The sequence below is a fragment of the Alosa alosa genome, chromosome 14 (assembly GCF_017589495.1).
Source record: "Alosa alosa isolate M-15738 ecotype Scorff River chromosome 14, AALO_Geno_1.1, whole genome shotgun sequence".
Taxonomy (NCBI): domain Eukaryota; kingdom Metazoa; phylum Chordata; class Actinopteri; order Clupeiformes; family Clupeidae; genus Alosa; species Alosa alosa.
Genome location: NC_063202.1, coordinates 11251312 through 11271975, shown reverse-complemented (window position 1 = coordinate 11271975; position 20664 = coordinate 11251312). Strand labels below are relative to the sequence as shown.

The 20664-nt window shown below is 47.2% G+C and overlaps 1 protein-coding gene across 5 annotated transcripts in view; it reads left to right on the top strand.

Annotated features, from left to right (window-relative positions):
* crtc3 (CREB regulated transcription coactivator 3) overlaps nt 1-20664 on the top strand; it is a 48554-nt gene that overhangs the window by 9413 nt on the left and 18477 nt on the right. For 2 of the 5 annotated variants that reach the window (XM_048262242.1, XM_048262241.1), the window contains exons 2-5: nt 1182-1292; nt 4516-4647; nt 9600-9661; nt 20507-20569. In XM_048262242.1, coding sequence (XP_048118199.1) covers nt 1182-1292; nt 4516-4647; nt 9600-9661; nt 20507-20569 — 368 coding nt within the window. Of the gene's footprint in view, nt 1-1181; nt 1293-2883; nt 3709-4515; nt 4648-9599; nt 9662-20506; nt 20570-20664 lie in introns of those variants that run through there. The other 3 variants (XM_048262245.1, XM_048262244.1, XM_048262243.1) reach the window with 3 other exon arrangements.

The following is a 20664-nucleotide window of genomic DNA, read 5'->3' as shown; positions in this document are numbered from 1 at the left end:
CAGGGGAGACCCTTCCAATTGTATTGCTGCAGATGAAAGCATTTTTCTTGCACCTGTCAACCACTAGTAGCCTAAGTGATTTCATTGAGCTCTTAATCAAAATTAGGTTTAGACTAATTGCAGACTGTGAAGCCTGTCTGAAGTGGGCCTCTTGAGACAAGTGTTAGCCCCAACACTCTGCTATTTTCCCTTTTCTTAGTGTAGCTTGGAAATAGTGATTCTGATGAAGAGAGTACAGTATAAGCTAAAGCTGTAAGAGAAAAGACGTTCAGTGTTCTCAGTCACATAAAGAAAATTAACTTGTTTCTCTTTATTTTCTGTGTTTTGGTAAAAAGCAATTTTGAGATTTATGTGTTTTCAGGATGCTGTTTGCATTAGGGGTGCCACAATCTCTCTTGTAGGTCGGATATTGATCAAAATGACGTCACATTCTCGACCTTAGAAATCAAAGGTGAAATCGAGCATGTAGCCATGTCTCCAATATCACGTCCGGTAGGCGTGCCAAGAGGGGAAAAACACACACACACACAAGTGTTGGAAGTGCGGCGAGTCAACATTAATCTCCTCTAACTTGAAGCTGCAGCCAGTTAAAAGACACCATGGCAACTGCTGATATACTGTAGGAGACACACCAACCAAACTCAAACCCCTCTTGTTTTTTCTAAAATCACCGGAAATATTTTGTGGTTCATTCGTTCATGTCAGTTAACACTGACTTACTCAACTTAGCAAGTGTGAAGAAGTTCTAGTTACAGTCTAAAATTACATTTAGGCACAAACACATATTAACAGTGCAATTTTCCTTAACACTTGCCTCTTCAGAGCGTGCTAAAACAATGAGATTATCATTCTGTGTTAGTTCATTTCACTATGTTCACGTCTATGTTCACGTTTATGTTCATGTCTCTATTCTGTTTAGTAACTCGCAGTAGGAACTAACTTAAGCCATGTTTGTAGGTTCAAAATAAAAGCCCCCCAAAATAAAACTGGATATAGTGCAAGAAAAGTAAACCGCATAAGAAATGCCATAATAGCAATATGATTAAAATAAAAGAAGGTTGTGAATGGACTCATGACCTTGACATTGAAAATGAAACTGGATGGAGGATTTGGAGAGTTGTGACACCCCTAGTTTCCATGGCGATCATCATGTGTAATGATGATCATGCTTGCCCTCTCAGGTGCAGTTCCAGAAACTTCAGCAGCTGCGTCTCTCCCAGGGTCGGGCCCAATGTTATGGAGGCTCCCTACCCAATGTCAACCAGATCGGCCATGCCAACACAGAGTTCCAGGTGAGTCCACCTCCTCTTGATGACTGTAGGGAAAGAGCAGTCAAACCACCCACTCAGACGCACACCTGAAGCTGGTTCTCTGTGATGATAAAATCCCCACTGTGATGAGATGTATCTTCAGGCAAGAAGGTTCAGATCACACAGTGCTCCATAGTGCATACCACAGTGTATAAGATCCCATCTAATGGACCAAAGGATCGTAGTATCAGCCGTAAGACGGCCGTCCATTATCTTGGTGATCTGCGGTGTACTAAATAATCATCATCAATTCATCAAAGTCCTTGATTTTGTCTGATGTGTTATTCACAAATCTCGTACAAAGCTTCATCATTGTTATTATTGCAAATACATCACCCACATGTTGTTTTTGGCAGTTTGATGTTCCTGCTGCCTGCGTGAAACCCTCTAGCCAACCACAGTGTATTATTCAGACGACTCCTACATCTTTCCTCTCCTCTCCTCTCCTCTCCTCTCCTCTCCTCTCTCTTCTCCTCTCCTCTCTCTCTTCTCTCCTCTTCTCCTCTCCTCTCCTCTCCTCTCCTCAGCTCTCTTCTCTTCTTCTCAGCTCTCCTCTCCTCTCTCTTCTCTTCTCATCTCTCCTCTTCTCTCCTCTCTCTTCTCTCCTCTCCTCTCCTCTCCTCTTCTCTCCTCAACTCTCTTCTCTCTTCTCCTTTCCTCTCCTCTTCTCTCCTCAGCTCTCTTCTCTCCTCTCCTCTCCTCTCCTCCTCCTCCCTCCTCAGCTCTCTTCTTTCCTAGCTCTCTCTCTCCTCAGCTCTCTTTCTTCTCCTCATCAGCTCTCCTCTCCTCTCCTCTCCTCTTCTCTCCTGTCTTCTCCTCTTCTCTCCTCTCCTCTCCTCAGCTCTCTTCTCCTCTCCCCTCCTCTTCTCCTCTGCTCTCTTCTCCTCTCCTCTGCTCTCTTCTCCTCTCTTCTCCTCTCCTCTCCTCTTCTCTCCTGTCCTCTCCTCTCCTCTGCTCTCTTCTCCTCTCCTCTGCTCTCTTCTCCTCTCCTCTCCTCTCCTCTCCTCTTCTCTTCTCTCCTGTCCTCTCCTCTCCTCTTCTCTTCTGTCCTCTCCTCTCCTCTTCTCTTCTCTCCTGTCCTCTCCTCTCCTCTTCTCTTCTCTCCTGTCCTCTCCTCTCCTCTTGCTCTCTTCTCCTCCTCTCCTCTCTTCCTCCTCTGCTCTCTTCTCCTCTCTTCTCCTTCTCCTCTTCTCTCCTCTTCTCCTCTCCTCAGCTCTCTTCTCCTTTCCTCTCTTCTCCTCTTCTCTCCTCTCCTCTCCTCAGCTCTCTTCTCCTCTCCTCTCCTCAGCTCTCCACAGATCTCTGACCTCCCTCCCTCTCTCCCTCCCCCTGTATTCTCTTTCGTTCCCCATCCTCCCATCGCGGGAGATCTCGGTAACCTTGACAGGGGAAGTGTGCGCTCTGGGGAAGATGTGGACAGGAGGCGGGAGAGACACTCAAAGGCCGGAGGGTGGAGGAGGAGGGTGGTGGTGTGGAGGATGAGGGGGGGGGGGGGGGGGGGGGGAGATTAGTCAGCTCTGTTACCTCCAGAGGCGAGAGCTTTGGGGCCGAGGTTGGATCATTCCCACCGCTTAAGGCCGGCCCATGGGACGCTGCAGATAGGCCACTACACTTAGACTGAGAAAGAAAGAGAGAGTGAGTGATTGAGTTAAGGTCTGTGTGTGTTTGTGGAGTGTGTGTGTGTGTTTGTGTGGGTGGAGGAAGTGCACAGATGGATGAACTGGGACTGGAAGAGAGGTGACCAGATGGGAAAGAATAACATGGACATAAACACACACACATACACACATTGACAACACACACACAAACACACATAGACATAGACATGGAGAGAAAAACGGGGAAAAGAGTTTGCGGGTAACAGTTTGAGGAGGGGGCTGGGGGAAATGGAATAAGGGGTAAGAAATCGAGAGAGCAGAAACCAGCCAGAGCAAGAGACCAGATCACAGGTAGAGAGAGAAGGAGTGAGTGGGCGAGTGAGCAGGGGACATGAGGCGTATCCGTCACCAGGCCGTTGGTGTGGCGCAGGCCGGTCAGATGAAGGTGGCGTCGGGAGCACCTGGGCGGAGGAAGAAAGCCTCCTTTGAGCCGGCGCACTGATCCCTACATCCCCCCGTGAGGCCCAGAAACACAACCTGGACTCAAGGCAGAGCCAAGCTGCACAGTGCAGTCCTGCTCACAGCTCACCCCCTGCCCCAGCCTGGGAAGCTGCAGTGTGGAGAGGAGAGGAGAGGAGAGGGCAGCTTGCTGGGGCTGGCTCAGTGGGGGCTTTCCCATACTGCCTGCTGATTGGCTTGCCGGGGCTGGCTCAGTGGGGGCTTTCCCATACTGCCCGTCTAGCCTGGCAGTCCTGCGCAAGTTCCGTCATGTACGTCGCAAAGACTTTGACATAGGCTAGGTGTGTCTGTCAATCTCTCTCTCTTTCTCTCGTTCTCTGTCTCTTCCTTCTCTCTCTTTCTCTCGCTCTCTATCTTTTCCTTCTCTATCAACCGCTCTCTCTCCTCTTATCACTCTTCTTCTCACTCCATCTCTTTTTCTGTGAGATGCAGCTCCCTTCAAATCAATAAAAAGAGACCTGAAGTGGAGGGTGCTGAATGAAGTGGACATCATCGTTATCTTACTCTCTCTTCCATTCTACCCTTTCTCTCTTCCATTCTACCCTTTCTCTCTTCCATTCTACCCTTTCTCTCTTCCATTCTACCCTTTCTCTCTTCCATTCTTCCCTTTCTCGCTTCTATTCTTTTCTCAGCTGCGAGCTCTCGTCTTTGTGTGTGTGTGTGTGTGTGTTGAGGTGTGTGTCTCATGCTCTTCTCTGCTCCTCTGTGTGTGTGTGTGTGTGTGTGTGTGTGTGTGTGTGTGTGTGTTGAGGTGTGTGTCTCATACTCTTCTCTGCTCCTCTGTGTGTGTGTGTGTGTGTGTGTTGAGGTGTGTGTCTCATGCTCTTCTCCGCTCCTCTGTGTGTGTGTGTGTGTGTGTGTGTGTGTGTGTGTGTGTGTTGAGGTGTGTGTCTCATGCTCTTCTCTGCTCCTCTGTGTGTGTGTGTGTGTGTGTGTGTGTGTGTGTGTTGAGGTGTGTGTGTGTGTGTTGAGGTGTGTGTGTGTGTTGAGGTGTGTGTCTCATACTCTTCTCTGCTCCTCTGTGTGTATGTGTGTGTGTGTGTGTGTTGAGGTGTGTGTCTCATGCTCTTCTCTGCTCCTCTCTGTAGGGTCCGTTCCCGTCGGGGCTGGACTCGGGGGTTCGTGGGACGCGGCACCACGGCCTGGTGGAGAGGGTTCACCGCGAGCGCAACCGCATCAACTCACCGCACCGCAGACCCCTGGACAAGCACGGCCGGCAGATATCCTTCTCACTCAGCCCTCAGTACACCCACACACACACACACACACACACACACACACACACAGAGCCTGGTATAAAAATGCTCGCAGAAACTAACATGAACTCAGTTGTGCACTAGTATACTCATGCTTACATGCAGCCCTCATAAATATGCACATAAAAGTAAACACACACATGTGGGCGAACCGACATACACACACACACACACACACACACACACACACACACACACACACTCACACTCACACTCACACACACACACACACACACACTCACTCACATAGAAAGTGATGCATAAGCAATATGTCAACCACAGGATCTGTGGGTCTGCTTTGTTTCCTCTCACTGTGTGGACCGTTTGTGTGTGTATGTCTATGTGTTTGCCCAGTGTGTGTGTGTCTGTGTGTGTTTGCCTGTAGGAGGTGGGAAGGGTTTTTGAATGTGTGTTTGGGGGTTTTGTGTGTGTTTACGTGTTTGCTCGTAGGTGGATAGTGTTGGTGTGTGTGTCTGTGTGTGTGTGTGTGTGTGTGTGTGTGTGTTTGCTCGTAGGTGGATAGCGTTGGTCTATGTGTGTTTTGGGGTTGTGTGTGTGTGTGTTTACGTGTTTGCTCGTAGGTGGATAGCGTTTGTCTATGTGTGTTTGGGGTTTGTGTGTGTGTGTGTGTGTGTGTGTGTGCGTGCGTGCTCGTAGGTGGGTAGTGTTTTTGTATGTGTGTTTATATATTTGGTGTGTGTGTGTGTGTGTGTGTGTGTGTGCGCGTGCATTGACCTTTGCTCATGTGGGCAGCAGCTGCTTGGCCCTGGGGCTTCGAGAGGTTCTGGTGTGTGGAGGCAGCCGAGCGCTACTGCATGGCTGATGACCACCAGAAAAGCTGTCCTCTCTGTCTGTGTCCACTCAGCAGTGCAGTGCGTGCGTCGCGTCATGCGTCGCGTATGCGTGCGTCGCGTCGTAAAATGCGATGCGTCGTGTGTGTCGATGTCTGAGACCAAGGCAGAGCTGGAAAAAGCATTCATACATATGCAACCCTGATTGTGCTCCATGTGCACCGCCATGTGTCTTATTTATCTATGCGTGTGTGTGTGTGCGTGCATGTGTGTTTGCGTTTGTATTTATATATGCGTGCCTTGTGTAGGTAGATATATGTGTGTGTGTTTGGGGTCATCATGGGCCGCTGTCAGGCCTCAACAGAAAGGCTCATCATTAGTGTGCAGTGAGAAGGGTCACTCGGCGCCTCTCCATGACACCTCAGCGTTGGTACGGAGCACCAAGCTCAGTTGGTGGGTCAGGAATGAGAAGGGCTCCTGTGACGACGAGGCGCTGAGGTACAGTAGCACGCCGGTCAGTGTGTTTAGCACGCAGGTTAGTGTGTGAGGACGAGACGACGAGGCGCTGAGGTAGCACGCAGGTCAGTGTGTGACCACGAGGCGCTGAGGTAGCACGCAGGTCAGTGTGTGAGGACGAAACGACGAGGCGCTGAAGTAGCACGCAGGTCAGTGTGTGAGGACGAGACGACGAGGCGCTGAGGTAGCGCGCAGGTCAGTCTGTGAGGACGAGACGCTGAGGTAGCACGCAGGTCAGTGTGTTTACCGTGAACCCTCTGGCCTCCTTCAGCGTTTTGATCCAGGAGGGTTATCCTGCCGAAGAGAGAGAAGGGATATAAGGAGGGATATTAGGAGAGATTGGCAAGGGAGGGAGAGATTTATGGTCAGAGAGAGAGTGTGTGTGTGTGTGTGTGAGAGAGAGAGGGAGAGTTATAGCAGTGTTATGTAAGAGCTCTTGGGTGTGACATCACCCTATCTGGCAGGGTGTAATCCTCAGCTCTGGGCAGCCAGCCTTACAACATTGCCTGCTGTGTGTGTGTGTGTGTGTGTGTGTGTGTGTGTGTGTGCATCTGTGTGTGTGTTTGTACACGTGTGTGTGTGTGACCTGCTACCAACCTCGCTATCCCATGAATGCATGTTTGTACTTGTGTACATGCATAGACACAATCCATACAATTAGCTTTACACCCTGCTGTGTGTGTATGTGTTTGAGTGAGATTTAGAGAGTGAGACGACTGGCATCCTGTCATGCATTAATGGATGTGTTTGAACCTATCAGACCTCTAGCTATGCACACACACTTGAGCAATAGAGGTGTGTGTGTGTGTGTTTGTATGTGTGTGATGCAATGAGATTTTTCATTTGCCAGCGCTTCTTCAAATCACATTAGGTAACTAAGAAAATAGCCATTTTAATTTTGCTTAAAGAAACACACAATCAGTCATGTTGTTTTTCACAGAGAAATTAGTGGTAGCTAGAGACACACTATCTGGAGCTAGTCCAGATGACTCATTGGTGTCATTAGTGCTTGTTAGCAGCTTGTCACAGACCAGTGTGATTGCACTCTCTCTCTCTCTCTCTCTCTCACACACACACACACACACACACACACACACACACAAACACACACATACAGTATACTCGTGCAGCACTTAACAGAATAATGCAGAGATAATTTGTTGGCGCAATCCAGAGTTTGAATAGCTTCACAGAATGTGGTTTTTGATGTCCACACTGCAAATAAACTTTGCTAAAAGCAGCCTGCAGCTTTGGGATATTGGACCTCTGTGCATGCGAGCAAACAAACGACCAGTAGCTTTAAAGTTCTGGAATATCTAGGCTCATTAAAACCTGGCCTTTAATTAAACAGTGTTATACAGTGTAATAGACATTTAATAACTATGTTTCAGGTCAGACTCAGAATAAGAACATTTTCTGTTGGGGGCGTTGGTGACTTTTTGTTAGATTACAGACAAAAGTTGTACATTTGAGCTTATTAACATTCATAGACAAACAAGCATTATTGAAGCTCCCCCAAGCTGTAATCTTTCAGACCGTCATTAACCTGTTCTGTTCTAAAGAGTCGTTGGTTCTGTCTTGGCTTTTGACATTTTGATTTGTGTTTTTCCTTAGCCAGTGAGGTTTTTTCAGTGCAGCCTGTTTTTTTTTTTTTTTTTTTTTTTTGTTTTTTTTTTCCTTATGTGTGCTGTGCCGGGTTAAGCCAAAGCTGCTGGCCTTATTTGTAGAAAGGTGTAGAATGGGTGAGCGAAGGACAAGTCCATTAATTGTCAGAGCGGATCCGACTTCATGGAGGTCTGCGCTCCGAGTGCTCTTCTTCTTTTCTTATTTCTTGTTTACTACTCCTCTGTCTGGTCCCTGTTGTGTCCTGCAGGCCAGATGTCCCTTACAGCCTAGTAGTGGCTCTGGCAAATCACTTTAACAGAGCTGGCCAAGATTACGCCGCCTGTGAGACACACTCTTGCACTCGGAACACACTTGCACATGCAAACACACAATCTCAAATTACACAACCCGTGTTAGATTTACTGCAAGGCATTCTTAATTACACAGTCTGTAGGTTGTATATTTTGTCAGGATTGCACAGCCTGCGACAGACACTTGCATGCATCTTATGAAACAAGCAACCCAAACATTCAAGGTCTTCTGTTTGCATCCAATTTTATAGTGTGTATTGTTTGTGGGTGTGCTAGCTAGGGATTGTGTAATATATTATGACAAGCAATTTATTGATGTTAATTACTTTTTAGAAAGACTTTTAAATATAGGTCCATTAGAGGCGTGTGTGTGATTAAGTTGGAGGAAATGGCTCACACAAATCAAGTCTTCTGGTTCTTACAGAGACATGATTGTCATCCTCTCCTCTCTCCCTCTCTCATCTGTTTTGTGCAGTTCATTAGCCCTGATAACACACACACACACACACACACACACACACTTACTTTTCCTTGTGTTCTCTGTCACCTCAGACATAATCGGCGCACACAATCATATGTTTACAGACACACCATTGTGTGTGCTTGTGCACATTTGTGTGTGTGTGTGTGGGTTGTAGTTGATATCTTGTGGCTTAGCAGTGCCAGCCTGCTCCGTCCCCTGTAAACCTGTTCAGCTGGATCTCTGCCTTAGTTCCCGCTCACCTGCCGACGGCCAATGAGAGGCCTGCACCTCTGGGGAAGGGTTTTATGGCTGTGCTCTGCGTGGGGTTAGAACACCGATCCCTATGTGTCAGTCTGAGACTGCGGAGCTGCAGTTATTGCATAGCTGTTTTGTCATGTGCAGAAGCAGAGCTGTTCTTATAGGAGCTCTCACATTGACTTGAGTCACACTCACATTCTCTCTCTCTCTCTCTCTCTCTCTCTCTCTCTCTCTCATTCTGTCCGTCCTACTTGCACTCACTTCTTTTCTACTTTTTTCCTGTCGCTGTTTATTTATGTCCTTTTTGAATGAAAGGTGAAGTAGAGTCAGATGCAGGGGAAGTAGAGCCCTCCATCCTCCTCCTTTACTCTGTCATCTTAATCCCTTGTGTTTATGTTGTTTTATCTGTTCATCTATAAAGCACTTTGAATCACCAGTGTGTATGAATAAACATGCCTTACCTTGTCTCTGGGCCCTCCCCCTCCCCTCTGTTGCTCAATTGTGTTGATATTTTTCATTCTTCCCCTCTTCCACTGTTTTTTTACTCTGGACAATATGAGGACACAGGGTTCCAGACAGGTACTCCAGACAAGCTCTTAGACAGACAGACCAGACAGAAACAGACAGACAGACAGTAACAGTGTTTGACAGACAGACAGACAGACTCTGTTGTTGCTCAGACAGACAGACAGACAGACCCAACCGTATGTACTCGGGCATCTTATGCCCTGAACATCACTTACAGCAATTGTATGGGCTCATTTGTTGTATATAGATTAAATGAATGTGTGAATAGATTGTTATGACTGCTATATGAATGTGTGTATAGATTGTTATGACTGCTATATTAATGTGTGTGGTTGTGCATAGATTGTTATGACTGCTATATGAATGTGTGTGGTTGTGTGTATAGATTGTAATGACTGCTATATGAGTGTGTGGTTGTGTGTATTTTCCTTAACTCTGCCTCACATGGAAAGCTCTCCGTACAGCTCTGTCTACCTGTCACCTCCACCAGACAACAACTGGCGAAGGTAGGTCTCTTTCCCACAACTATACATCCCTCCCTGACGTCAGCCTTTTACTCAAGCGAAGACTCCCGACACAACTGTGCTTCCATCTGCGTAACCCGCAGTCATTTCCCACAGTGCCGCTGATAAGCAAAGTGAGGTCAGCTGAAGAGGAGCGGCATCGGCCGGCACTGCTCTCACTCTGATGCCCCTTAACCAGCAGCCTCCACACAGACAGCACTGCTCTCACTCTGATGCCCCTTAACCAGCAGCCTCCAGAGGCAGCACTCAAACACACATGCACAGCATCCTACTGCTAGCAAAGGAAAACAGGCACAACAAAATCATTGTTCATCTCAGGCTTTTTACTGTCCATTGAGGTGCCTGTTAGATGGCCTTTTAAGAACTTGCACAGGCTGTTACTATCTCTCACTCTCGCTGTCTTTCTTTCTTTTTTCTCTCTCTTTCTTTTTTTCTTTCTTTCTTTCTTTCTCTCTCTCTCTTCTCCTGCGGATGTCCCCTGGAAAGCCATAATCATTTGAAGCACTGATCCTCTTCAAGAAATAACAAACAAAAAATCACCAGAGGATTAATGGTGGTCCGTCTGCAGTGTCCAGGCCAAAGAGCCAAGCAAAACCAGTGAAGTCACGACAATCCGTAATAATGGCCACAGATAAGCTGCAGAACACCAACTACAACCACCACAACCACAGGAATCACTCCGAGACAAAATCATGCATCATCCTCCAGATGAAGCTGGACTTAGTAAAGAGCAGTTTACACACATGCATAGAGTCACACAAGTACACACGCCTCATATATTTACAAACCAGAGAGGGGACAGATTGAGAATGCCAGCGCACACAGCCAGATTCCCAGAGCCACTGCGGTGTTTACCACTGGCCATATTGACTGTTTCCGAGAGCAACCCCTCCCCCCATGTCAGCGCTGCTGTTTTGAATTTGGCTTTGGCTGCCGTCCAGCACCACGCCTCTCTGCTGCTCTCTGCCCTGGGAGCAGCAGCAGCAGCGACGCCATCTTGGCTCCAGCCGCACGCCTGTGCCTCTCTGCTGCTCTCTGCCCTGGGAGCAGCAGCAGCAGCAGCAGCAACGCCATCTTGGCTCCAGCCGCATGGCTGTGCTGTGCTCCGCGGGCTCCTTGCGATGAAGCCAGTGGCCTGCGTGTGTTTAAGGGGCAGTCATGTTGGCTCTATCCCTTGTTAAACTGAATGAGCCACACCCAGTCACACACACACACTGTACACACACACTCACTGGCACCTAGAGCGGATTGACCTGGCAGACAGTCATTAAGTTACTTTGTTGTGTGTTCATTTGAATGCCGTTGCGTGTGAGTGTATGAGTGAAAGATAACATGCTATCTTCTTTAATATTAATGCACTTTTAATGCTTTTTTCACTAATATTGTATTGTGTATTGTGTGTATTATGCATAAATGAAAATGTTCACCTAAAATCTCTCACAGCTAATGTGTAATAACCTGATCAATGATATGTTACACTGAATTTCATGATGTTGTTAGTGTTTGTCTTTACCTTCCCTCCTGGTTGCAGTTGGCCGGTGAAGAGAACCACTTTCTCCGCTGGGTCCCATGTGTAGAGTGTTTGTTGTGTTTGGGTCTGACTCCTGGTGAACCCCACATGCTAACGTTTCTCTTGCGTTTCTCTGCTGGTTCTAACCCACTCTTTTTTTCCCTTAAGGGTGAGCGTGTTACACACTCCTATTTCTCCCCCAAGCTCTAGAGTAACACTAACCTTCGCAGAGCTGCGTAGACACACACACGCGCTGCCTCTAGCGCTGCCTCTTTTCCTGATTACTCAGGACCTCTCCCTCACTCACTCACCACTCACTCGTGTGTGTTGTGTGTGTGTGTGTGTGTGTGTGTGTGTGTGTGTGTGTGTGTGTGTGTGTGTGTGTGTGTGTGTGTGTGTGTGTGCGCGTGTGTGCGCGTGCGCGTGCGTGCTGTCAGTTGAAGCCACTAAGTTGATAAGCGAGCTGTTCTAGTTTATGTTTTGAGTAAATCATAGTGGCAAAGTATTGGTTTTAAGGGATTGGGTGGGGAGAATCTCTCTCTCTCTCTCTCTCTCTCTCTCCCTCCTCTTGTAACAGTCAGATGTGGTTGTGTTTTGGCTTGCAGTGGAACAGCTGTTTTCTGTGGGCTCGGGTAATGACGCCCTGAAAGTGGGCCGGAGATTTGGGCTGTGCTGAGAGCGGCGTGAGTGATGGCAGGGCCGATAAGAGATTCTGACCCTTTTTGGCCCACTTGCTCTTTCCGTCCAGCGCTTTCCCAGCACAAGGGGAGAGATTTCAACTGTTAATCTATGAGATGTGCTCCATGTGTAGCTTTATTGAGGGATTTAGACTGAGATAGCTAGCATGAGAAAGAAGGAGGCTCGCGTGCCTGTGTGCGTGTTTTCCTCAGTCTCTAGCAGTGTCCATTTGCAACATTTGATACACCTTCTATCCGCTTACATCATTTGATACACCTTTTAATTGGTGTCATTAATTTCGTAACTATGCCCAAGTGACAGTATTCTGACACATGATGGCCTTTCTTGGTGCTGTTGACCAAACGTTTGTATTAGAGCATGTTCTTGCATCTCCATGGCAACAGTGTGGTGATGGGTTCAGTTCCCAGGGAGCTCATGTATGGAGGCTTCTACAGTCGTTTACCTTTAATTAAAATCCATAAATCTATGGCCAAGTGTGAACACGAAGACAGCCAGGTGGGGACTACTGTGTTCATGGGATGGATTTGAGAGGCTGTGGAGAGGAGTGGGGGAGAGGGGAGGTGGTGGCAATTGAGGCCCAGTTTGGTGAGTAGAGCCCTGGGAGGCTGATGCAGCCAGAGTGCCCTGTGGGGGGAGAGCTCCCAGTGGGACTGTTTGCAGTAAGCATCACATGTGTTGCACATTACTGCTTTACCTTTTACACACACACATGTCACACACACACACTCACTAGGGTCACCTGACAAACTTAAATGTGTGTAGATCTTCCATGTCCACTCCAGTCCACTGCTTTGTGTCCATGGAGGTTGTGACCAGACGAGTTGCGTTCACTCTGCCCTCCTGAGAATAGAGCTTTTGGGGGCCTATCGGTTGAACTGGGTCAATGTACGTTGTATTTTGTGTGCTTTGACAGATTTTTGTGGTTGGCTGAGAATATGCAGTCCAGTAACTTCCACCCAGCTGTGGCCAGACTGGTAGGGCTGAAATGTATTATCCTCCCTGTAGTCTAGCAGCAGAGAACAGAGGAAGAAACAGGCAAGGGGTCATCACACAGGGGACCAGACACACACACAGATGCGTACAGACATGGAGATACAGACACACACAGATACAGTCAATTGGTCACTGCATGGGATCATACACACGGACACACACACACACACACACAGATACACACAGACAGCAGCCCTTATGGGAAGTACATGTGGCGTCTCAGGGCTCCTTCAGGAGGGCACTGGGGCTCTTGTTTTCCTAAAGAGAGAAAGCTTCCTGATCAAGATATTTATAGCAAAATATTTTCTCACATTCATATTTACAGCGTCCGTCCGTCCCCTGTGTCAGAATCGCCGGAATGTTCCCCGTTAGTGTGGCGTGAAATGGCCGTCTGACGGGACCTTTTTTCATCCTGCAAGAGATAGAGGAAAGGGGAGGGAGTGAAAGTGTGTGTGTGTGTGTGTGTGTGTCCTTGTATTTATAAATGTAGTGTATATGTATGTTAGTGCGTGTGTGTGTAGTGTTCTGGGGTTTGTTTTTGAGTATTTTAGCATTATTCTGTGTTTGTGCTTGAATTGGTAAGTGGTTGTTTGGTGGGAGAGTGTGTGTGTGTGTGTGTGTGTGTGTGTGTTTTGGGCTGCCTGGGCCCTCTCTTCTCCCTGGGGATGTGTGTGTGTGGTCCCTGCGGAGTCTGGGCAGAGGGGAGGTGGCCTGTGGGCTGGGCCTCTGGTTGGCCTGGGCAGGGCAGAGGGGCGCGTCCCAGTGGACTGCAGCTGGACTGGGTCAGAGCCAGGGGGTCGCTGGCTCACCCCTGTCCCACGCTCTTACCCCCCCACATTGGTTTGTCCATTATCCACTCCACCCTCTCTCTCTCTATCACTCTTCTCTCTCTTTCATTCTCTTTCTCTCTCTCTCTGTCATCCCTCCACTGTTCCTCCGTTGTATTCCTAGCCCAGGGGAAAGCTTAGTTTCCAGTTGATGGAAGAAAGACCCAACCTTCTCTCCGTGATCTGCCATGTTCCTACACTGGCCCCTCTAAAGGAGAGAGCATTTCTGTTTCCCAGCCTCTGTCTGGCCCCTGAGCCGCAGTAGAAACACTGCCATTTCCTCAGACGTTCTTCGTTCCTCGTGTGCGGTGGTCATAAGAGATGGAGCGCTGTGAGATGTGTGGCGTAGCGCCTCCGTCTGGGAGCTGTCCTCGGGGTCCCCTCCGCTGGGTGGGCCGCAGCAGAAGCCATGGCGACGAGCGCTCTGTTCACCTCAGGCACGTGTGCGAGCGAGCCAGTGTGTTTACGGCAGTGTTTCCCATACATTGACTAATCTGTGGCGGGGCGCCACGAAATAAAAATCGTCCGCCACAGATGAATATTCTATGTTTAATTTAATTTAATTTAATTTAATGTAAGGTCAAATCCTTGCATTGCCATTGAGCTGCACTTTTTACGCACGCAGCCTTTCCTTGCCCCGCCCCGCTCTCGTAGCCTGCTGCCACTCTTCTGCATGTGCATTTAACAAAATATTCACGATTGTTGAAGGATTGTTGTTGCCACATAGAAGCATTGCATAGAAGACGCCTGGCTAAATTGCTATTAAATCCGCTTAGTATCGTGACCATGCTGCGCAAATTTGTTCAAAACTGCTGCATTGAAGTGAACTCTGCTAAGGTCTTATCACAACATGGTAGGCTACATTGAAGAGACTAAACTAAGTTAAGTTATAAAATCAAGCAGTATCTCAAAGCTAACGTTAGAATACTGTTTGGATGTCGAATTTGGCATGCTTAGCCTACTTACAGCTGCTTGTCAATTTCGTTGAAGGGCTCATTTTATTGACTCTGACACTGAATGTTTGCAAAATCCCAATGTAAATGGAAGTGTTTTCCAAAATTCAAAAGTGCTTGTCCCAAGGAGAAGTACGAACCTTTATTTTAACTATGTAGAAAACGTTATTGCAATTGCATCCACACATCAGCAGCCTTTCAACTGTGTTACAATTGCAAGGGTTCCCTCAAACGTCTTAAAAAGTGACAGGCACTCAATTAGACCTATACACTACCAAGACGATCTTAATACCCCCCCCCCCCCCGTTGTCATAGTGAGCTACCGCCACAAATTGAATCCAATTCTGTGGGAAACACTGTACGGTGTCCCCAGCTGATGTGTAGTGTGGGGATTATAAAGTGCTGGGGCTGATCGACAGGAGGAAAAGGAGGAGGAGGAGGGAGGAGGTGATGTGGTGCCACCTCACTCACTAGCATTCAGACCCTTTGGTCCAGAGCAGGTGACCACACAGCACAGATGTGCATTTGTTTCTCCATCAGTATGTTTGCTCCCTGGCTCGTGTGTGTGATGTGCATTTGTTTCTCCATCAGTATATTTGCTCCCTGGAGCTCCAGCCCGTCGCTACCTTGCTGATGTCAGCACCTAGTTACAGGAACAGAAACAGTGTTTGATCGCTGCTCTTAGTAAAACAAGTAGATTCTTTGCTACATGGCTCGTGTGTGTGTGTGTGTGAGAGTGTGTGTGTTTGTTTGCCAGCGCAGATGTGTATTCTGCTCGACTAGAGCAAATCTGAATATCTCTGACTTTGCCATGCTTATCCTCTGGTCAGCACTGCCTTTTAATCTGCGTATTTGTGTGTGTGTGTGTGTGGAAACGTTGGTGTGCGTATGCTATTTTAAGTCCATCTCTCGTTTACAGATTTTGCTACATATATGCAGAGGATTAAATGGCCAGAGTGAAATGACTGACTGTGTTTGAGATTGCAAAGTGCATTTCAGGGCGTGTGTGTGTGCAGGCAGTCTGTCTCAACTAAATGCAATATAAAATGCTGTTGGATTTTTAGATACATGTCTGTGTGCCTAAAGATACAGTGGATTGACTGACATTTGTGTGTGTGTGGGCCAGCCAGCTAAGCCTCAATGCACTTCATGACCAGATCAAGGAGCAGTGTGTCGAGGGAGATGGAGAAATCATGAAGCAGCTTTATGCAGGAATATAAAATAAAGCCTGTGTGTCCTGTGTCCTGCGAGCCGACCACTCTGGCTCTGTGTCCTGCTGCCTGCCCTCTTTGTGCGGACATAGAGGAGGGCTGTGTGTGTCATTTCCTCTTCCTCACCCCATCTGAGCTTAGTCTTCCTCACACTAGCAGAGCAAGAACGTGTCTACTGTATGCGTTCACGACTACTTAGTAGGGCTGCACGATATTAGGAAAACATGCGATAACATTATTGAGTACTGCGATAACGATATAACTTGCGATATTTAAATATTTAATGTTTTTCTCCACCTCATGTTTTTCTCCAACCTCATACGCTGCGCATCCCACGTTATTAGGCTACCGGCATGCCGAGTGCAGCGGAAAGTGAAAGTAAGGGGTTGCGATCACACAGTCCAACGAAGTAGGCTAAACAACTTTTACAAATAACGAATCCTGATTACCTCTCTGCTGCTGTCTGGGGCTTTTGCTAAATGCAAATCATGAAATACAAGCCTTACAGTGAAAGACAGATATCTTCTCATCCAATAACGATAACGAAAGAAATTGTTTATTTTAACACAGTGGAGAAGGACTCATTTGGCGCTGTGTTTGTAACACGTCATCCTTAACAAAACCAAAATATTTCCATAGAACAGACGTGCTTTTCCTTTTAATCACCAATTCCTCTTCACCCAAGTGTAGCTACCTCGCTCGACTCACTATCTTCAGCCATCACAACATTAGCTCCCACCTCAACACCTAAAACACCACACACCTAAACTGGTAGGGGACAGGCTTCTAGGGCAGCATGACCGCATCGGTTTGGTAAAATATGTTGACATTCAGAATGTGAATACACCATAGACTGTATAGAATGCGCACGGCACAGAAAATGTATCGAAATTTATCGAAAATTAAGTAATCTTTGCGGTATGTCCATCGCAAATGTTGATATCGCGATGGTCGTTGATCGTGCAGCCCTACTACTTAGCAGCCTTTACAAATGGGACGAGAGGAGAGGAAGCCACCATTCGGTTTTAGGTTACCGGTAGTTGAGTTTCAGTTTACGTTGAGCATCCCCCTGTTTCTGGATGGTACAGTGGGCTGTGAACACGTGTGTCATCCAGTGTTTGATCATGTGCTGCGTTTTGCTTGTACATGTATTTGAGTGCCTGTCTGTAGGTGGGTTTAGCTCTGCCTGAATGTGTTGGTATGCCTGTGTGTGTGTGTGAGTTGGAATCCCTGTGTGTGTGTGTGTGTGTGTGTGTGTGAGTGTGTGTGTGAGAGAGAGAGAGTTGGTATGGGATTCCACCAAATGTACACTTTTGTGTGTCTGATTTATGTTTGCTTATGTCTTAATGCATTACACGCGTGTGTGTGTGTGTGTGTGTGTGTTGGCACATGGATCTTTTGAGTGTGATGTGAGCAGACATGGAAACTTGCGTCCTCTCTGCCAACTGCTGTCTCTGCTGCCCCAGTCCCTTGTGCACACCACGGCATTTATGAGGAACAGCACCTTTCATCAGCTGGACTCAAGCCTACTGGATCTCTAGTGTGGTGCTTCTTTCTTTCTTTCTTTCTTTCTTTCTTTCTTTCTTTCTTTCTTTCCCCTCTACTTCTGACTTTATCTCTCACACTCTCCCCTCACCCCCTCCTCCCACACACACCCCTCTCCTCTTCTCTGGCCAGCTGCTCATTTGCCTTTTTTCTCCTTAATAATAGTGCATATTTTCTAGGAAAATCTACTACTACTTCTTTCTTTCTTTCTTTCTTTCTTTCTTTCTTTCTTTCTTTCTTTCTTTCTTTCTTTCTTTCTTTCTTTCTTTCTTTCTTTCTTTCTTTCTTTCTTTCTTTCTTTCTTTCTTTCTTTCTTTCTTTCTTTCTTTCTTTCCCCTCTACTTCTGACTTTATCTCTCACCTCTCCCTCACCCCCTCCCCTCTCTCTCTCACACACACCCCTCTCCTCTTCTCTGGCCACGCTGCTCATTTGCCTTTTTTCTCCTTAATAATAGTGCATATTTTCTGGGAAAATCTACTCCAATGCCAGCATGCCTTCTCCATTAGGTCAACGAGGGTCAAATGTTTCCTTTAATCCATCAAGTCCATTAAATCTAGTGCTCGCAAGTCCGGTCCGCATTGCTGGATGGTGGAGACAGGCAGGACTGTGTGCGCAGACCACAGCAGTTGAGGGAACTGCATGTGTGATGGTAGTGGATGATCGGGCATGAAGAATGCACATTGCAGCAGAACTGAAGAGTCCACCATAACATGTAGTTTATGGGCCAGAAAGACCCAAAAGGGATGGATTTCATGCTCCCTCCAACCAAGAAGAATGAAGGACGCACCACTTACAACATATAGCCTACAGCAATAGGCTGCGGGTTTAACACCTGTGACCTGCGTACATTCTCTGATTTTGCTTCTGTGTTATTTTTATACTACTTAACAAGGTTATTCAATAATAAATAATATGGGCTGTGTAGTGCAAGAATCCACTGGAAGCCATTCAGTGTGTTCAGTTTTTATAGACCCTTTCAACAATAAAAACAATGCTTGAACATTCTATTTGGTTCCCTATCTACTTCCTTTGCATTAAAGGTGCCATGTGTAAGAATTGATGTAAAAATATCCAAAAAATTAGCTACACGCATCAAAAGAATTAGGAGAAATAAGAGTGATGATGTCATTAAAAAAATGACAAGGTATAGTGCTGCAGAGATATCAACCTGAATTAGCATGCTAAATTACTAGCCACAGCCCGACAGGTGTCATAATACCAGTTTCAGCCATGGGAGGCGGTATGCGGGCAACATAACCGCCAGCCAAACTGCAATACACGTTTCTCGGTTGTTACTCTAGGGTTGACCAACTCACTTTCTGGAGGTATATTGCCCCCATCTTTTATGAAATGTGGAGGATGAATTGATTTGTTGGCGGACATTACACATGGCACCTTTAAGATAACATATTTAATGTTAAAAAGGAAGTCTTGTGGGGCCAATTATGATGCTGATAATGGAACTCTCTTGAAAGGGTCTAAAATTTTGCTCTACAACCAGACTACCCCTCCACACACAGACCTGTGACTCGAGAGTGCCTCCAGATAACCGGCCGAGGGTGGTGGTTAGTGGGGTTCCCCCTTTACTGTAAAGCGCTTTGGGTCCCTTGATAAAGCGCTATAAAAGTGCAAGTTGTTGTTTTACTCTTGGCATTAGATCATCAGTTAAATGTCTATCTGCCTGGTTCCCTTTCATAGTGCTGTTGTCTGAGAGCCTGGAAGCTTCCGGAGTGAGCAGTGAGATCCTTTAAGGAATCCACAGCTGCAAAAGGCTTACAGGGGGGGAAAAACCCTCTTAAGTTCCTTCATACTGTAAGTGCTGTAGCGCATTCCCTGAAGGAGATGAGCACTTCCGTGAGAATCCACTCCAGAACCCCCTCCTGCCGCTCCACAGGGCTTTATCTAACGTTGGGAAGGAGATATCACAGTGACATGAAGGGCTTGTCCATGCCAGAGGTCCAGGACTACTGCGCCTGTCCTCTAAAGGACGTTTCCCATGCACACAGGAGAGCTTGACCTAAGGTCTAGTCCTGAGAACAGAGTAATTGGGTTTAGTCGGTAGTGGGTGGTGTTTGAGGTTACCTTCTGTACTGTAGTGTACCTTCAATGAAGTTGTGCAGGTTATTGTGCATTAGATGGAGAGAATGTTGCCGTCTTTATGGCTTTGAATAAGAGGGCTAATCCTCAAGAGATAAAACTGAGCTCCAGGCCACAAGGGTTGGACTATGGCTGACCTCTGTTTAAGCTTGTAACGGAAGAAATGTGTGAACATTGAGATTTAGTTTGGTGATGGAGAGGTGATTTATTCTGCAGACTCTGATGATTCTGAGCGATTGCTGTCCAGGCTGTAATGGATTGAGGTTTCAGTGTGCGGGAGGAAGCACGATCACTCCTCAATTCCAGCTTTGGTGACCAGAGCAGTTCAAGTCGAGGTTGAGGAGTTCTACAGCCGCTCCTGGAAAAGGCAGACTAGCGTGATGGCTGTGGTGTTTGTGTTGGCATGACCCAGTGAGTTTGTTTTGGTAGGTCCCAGTGCTTCTCTTGTGAAGGGGCCCGTAACTTTGTGTGTGTGTGTGTGTGTGTGTGTGTGTGAGAGAGTGAGAATCTCTGTAGTTCCCCTGTGTGTGTGTGCCTGAGTGCCTGACTGTGCGCCTGACTGTGCCCAGTGTGAGGGGATAACTGGAGTTTACACAAAGAAAACAGGATGAATCTGAAACACCTACACACACACTGTCCTTCAACTTATTAAGCCCATGCAAAGCTGCCTGTCTGCTGTCACCCATGGATGAGTTACACAACAAATCTCTCTCTCTCTCTCTCTCTCTCTCTCTCTGCCTCTCTCACATACCCAGTCCCTGTGCCTGAGAAGCACGTACTCTTGCATGTCCTTGTGCTGAGATGGGTTCAGTTGCACAAACACGCGTGCGCAGCGCTTTTTCTTTTCAATCTCCTCTTCTCCCCTTGCCGACTTCACCCCTTACTAACCCAGCCGGGGGGTCTGACCAATGGCGAGTCTGGTGAGTCTGATGGTAAACTCTGATGTTTTTCCCTCCTCTTCCTCATCTTCCTCCTCCTCTTCCTCCTGAAGGGAGCAGCAGCCGTGGCCTGAAGACAAGCGACCCGGATTTAGATTAATGTCCCAACTCAACAGGTGACCTTTGACGTCTGACCTCCTCCTCTTCCTCTTCGTCTCTACACAGATCAACTCACCTTTTTGTTTCTTCGTAATCTTCCCTCTATTTAGCC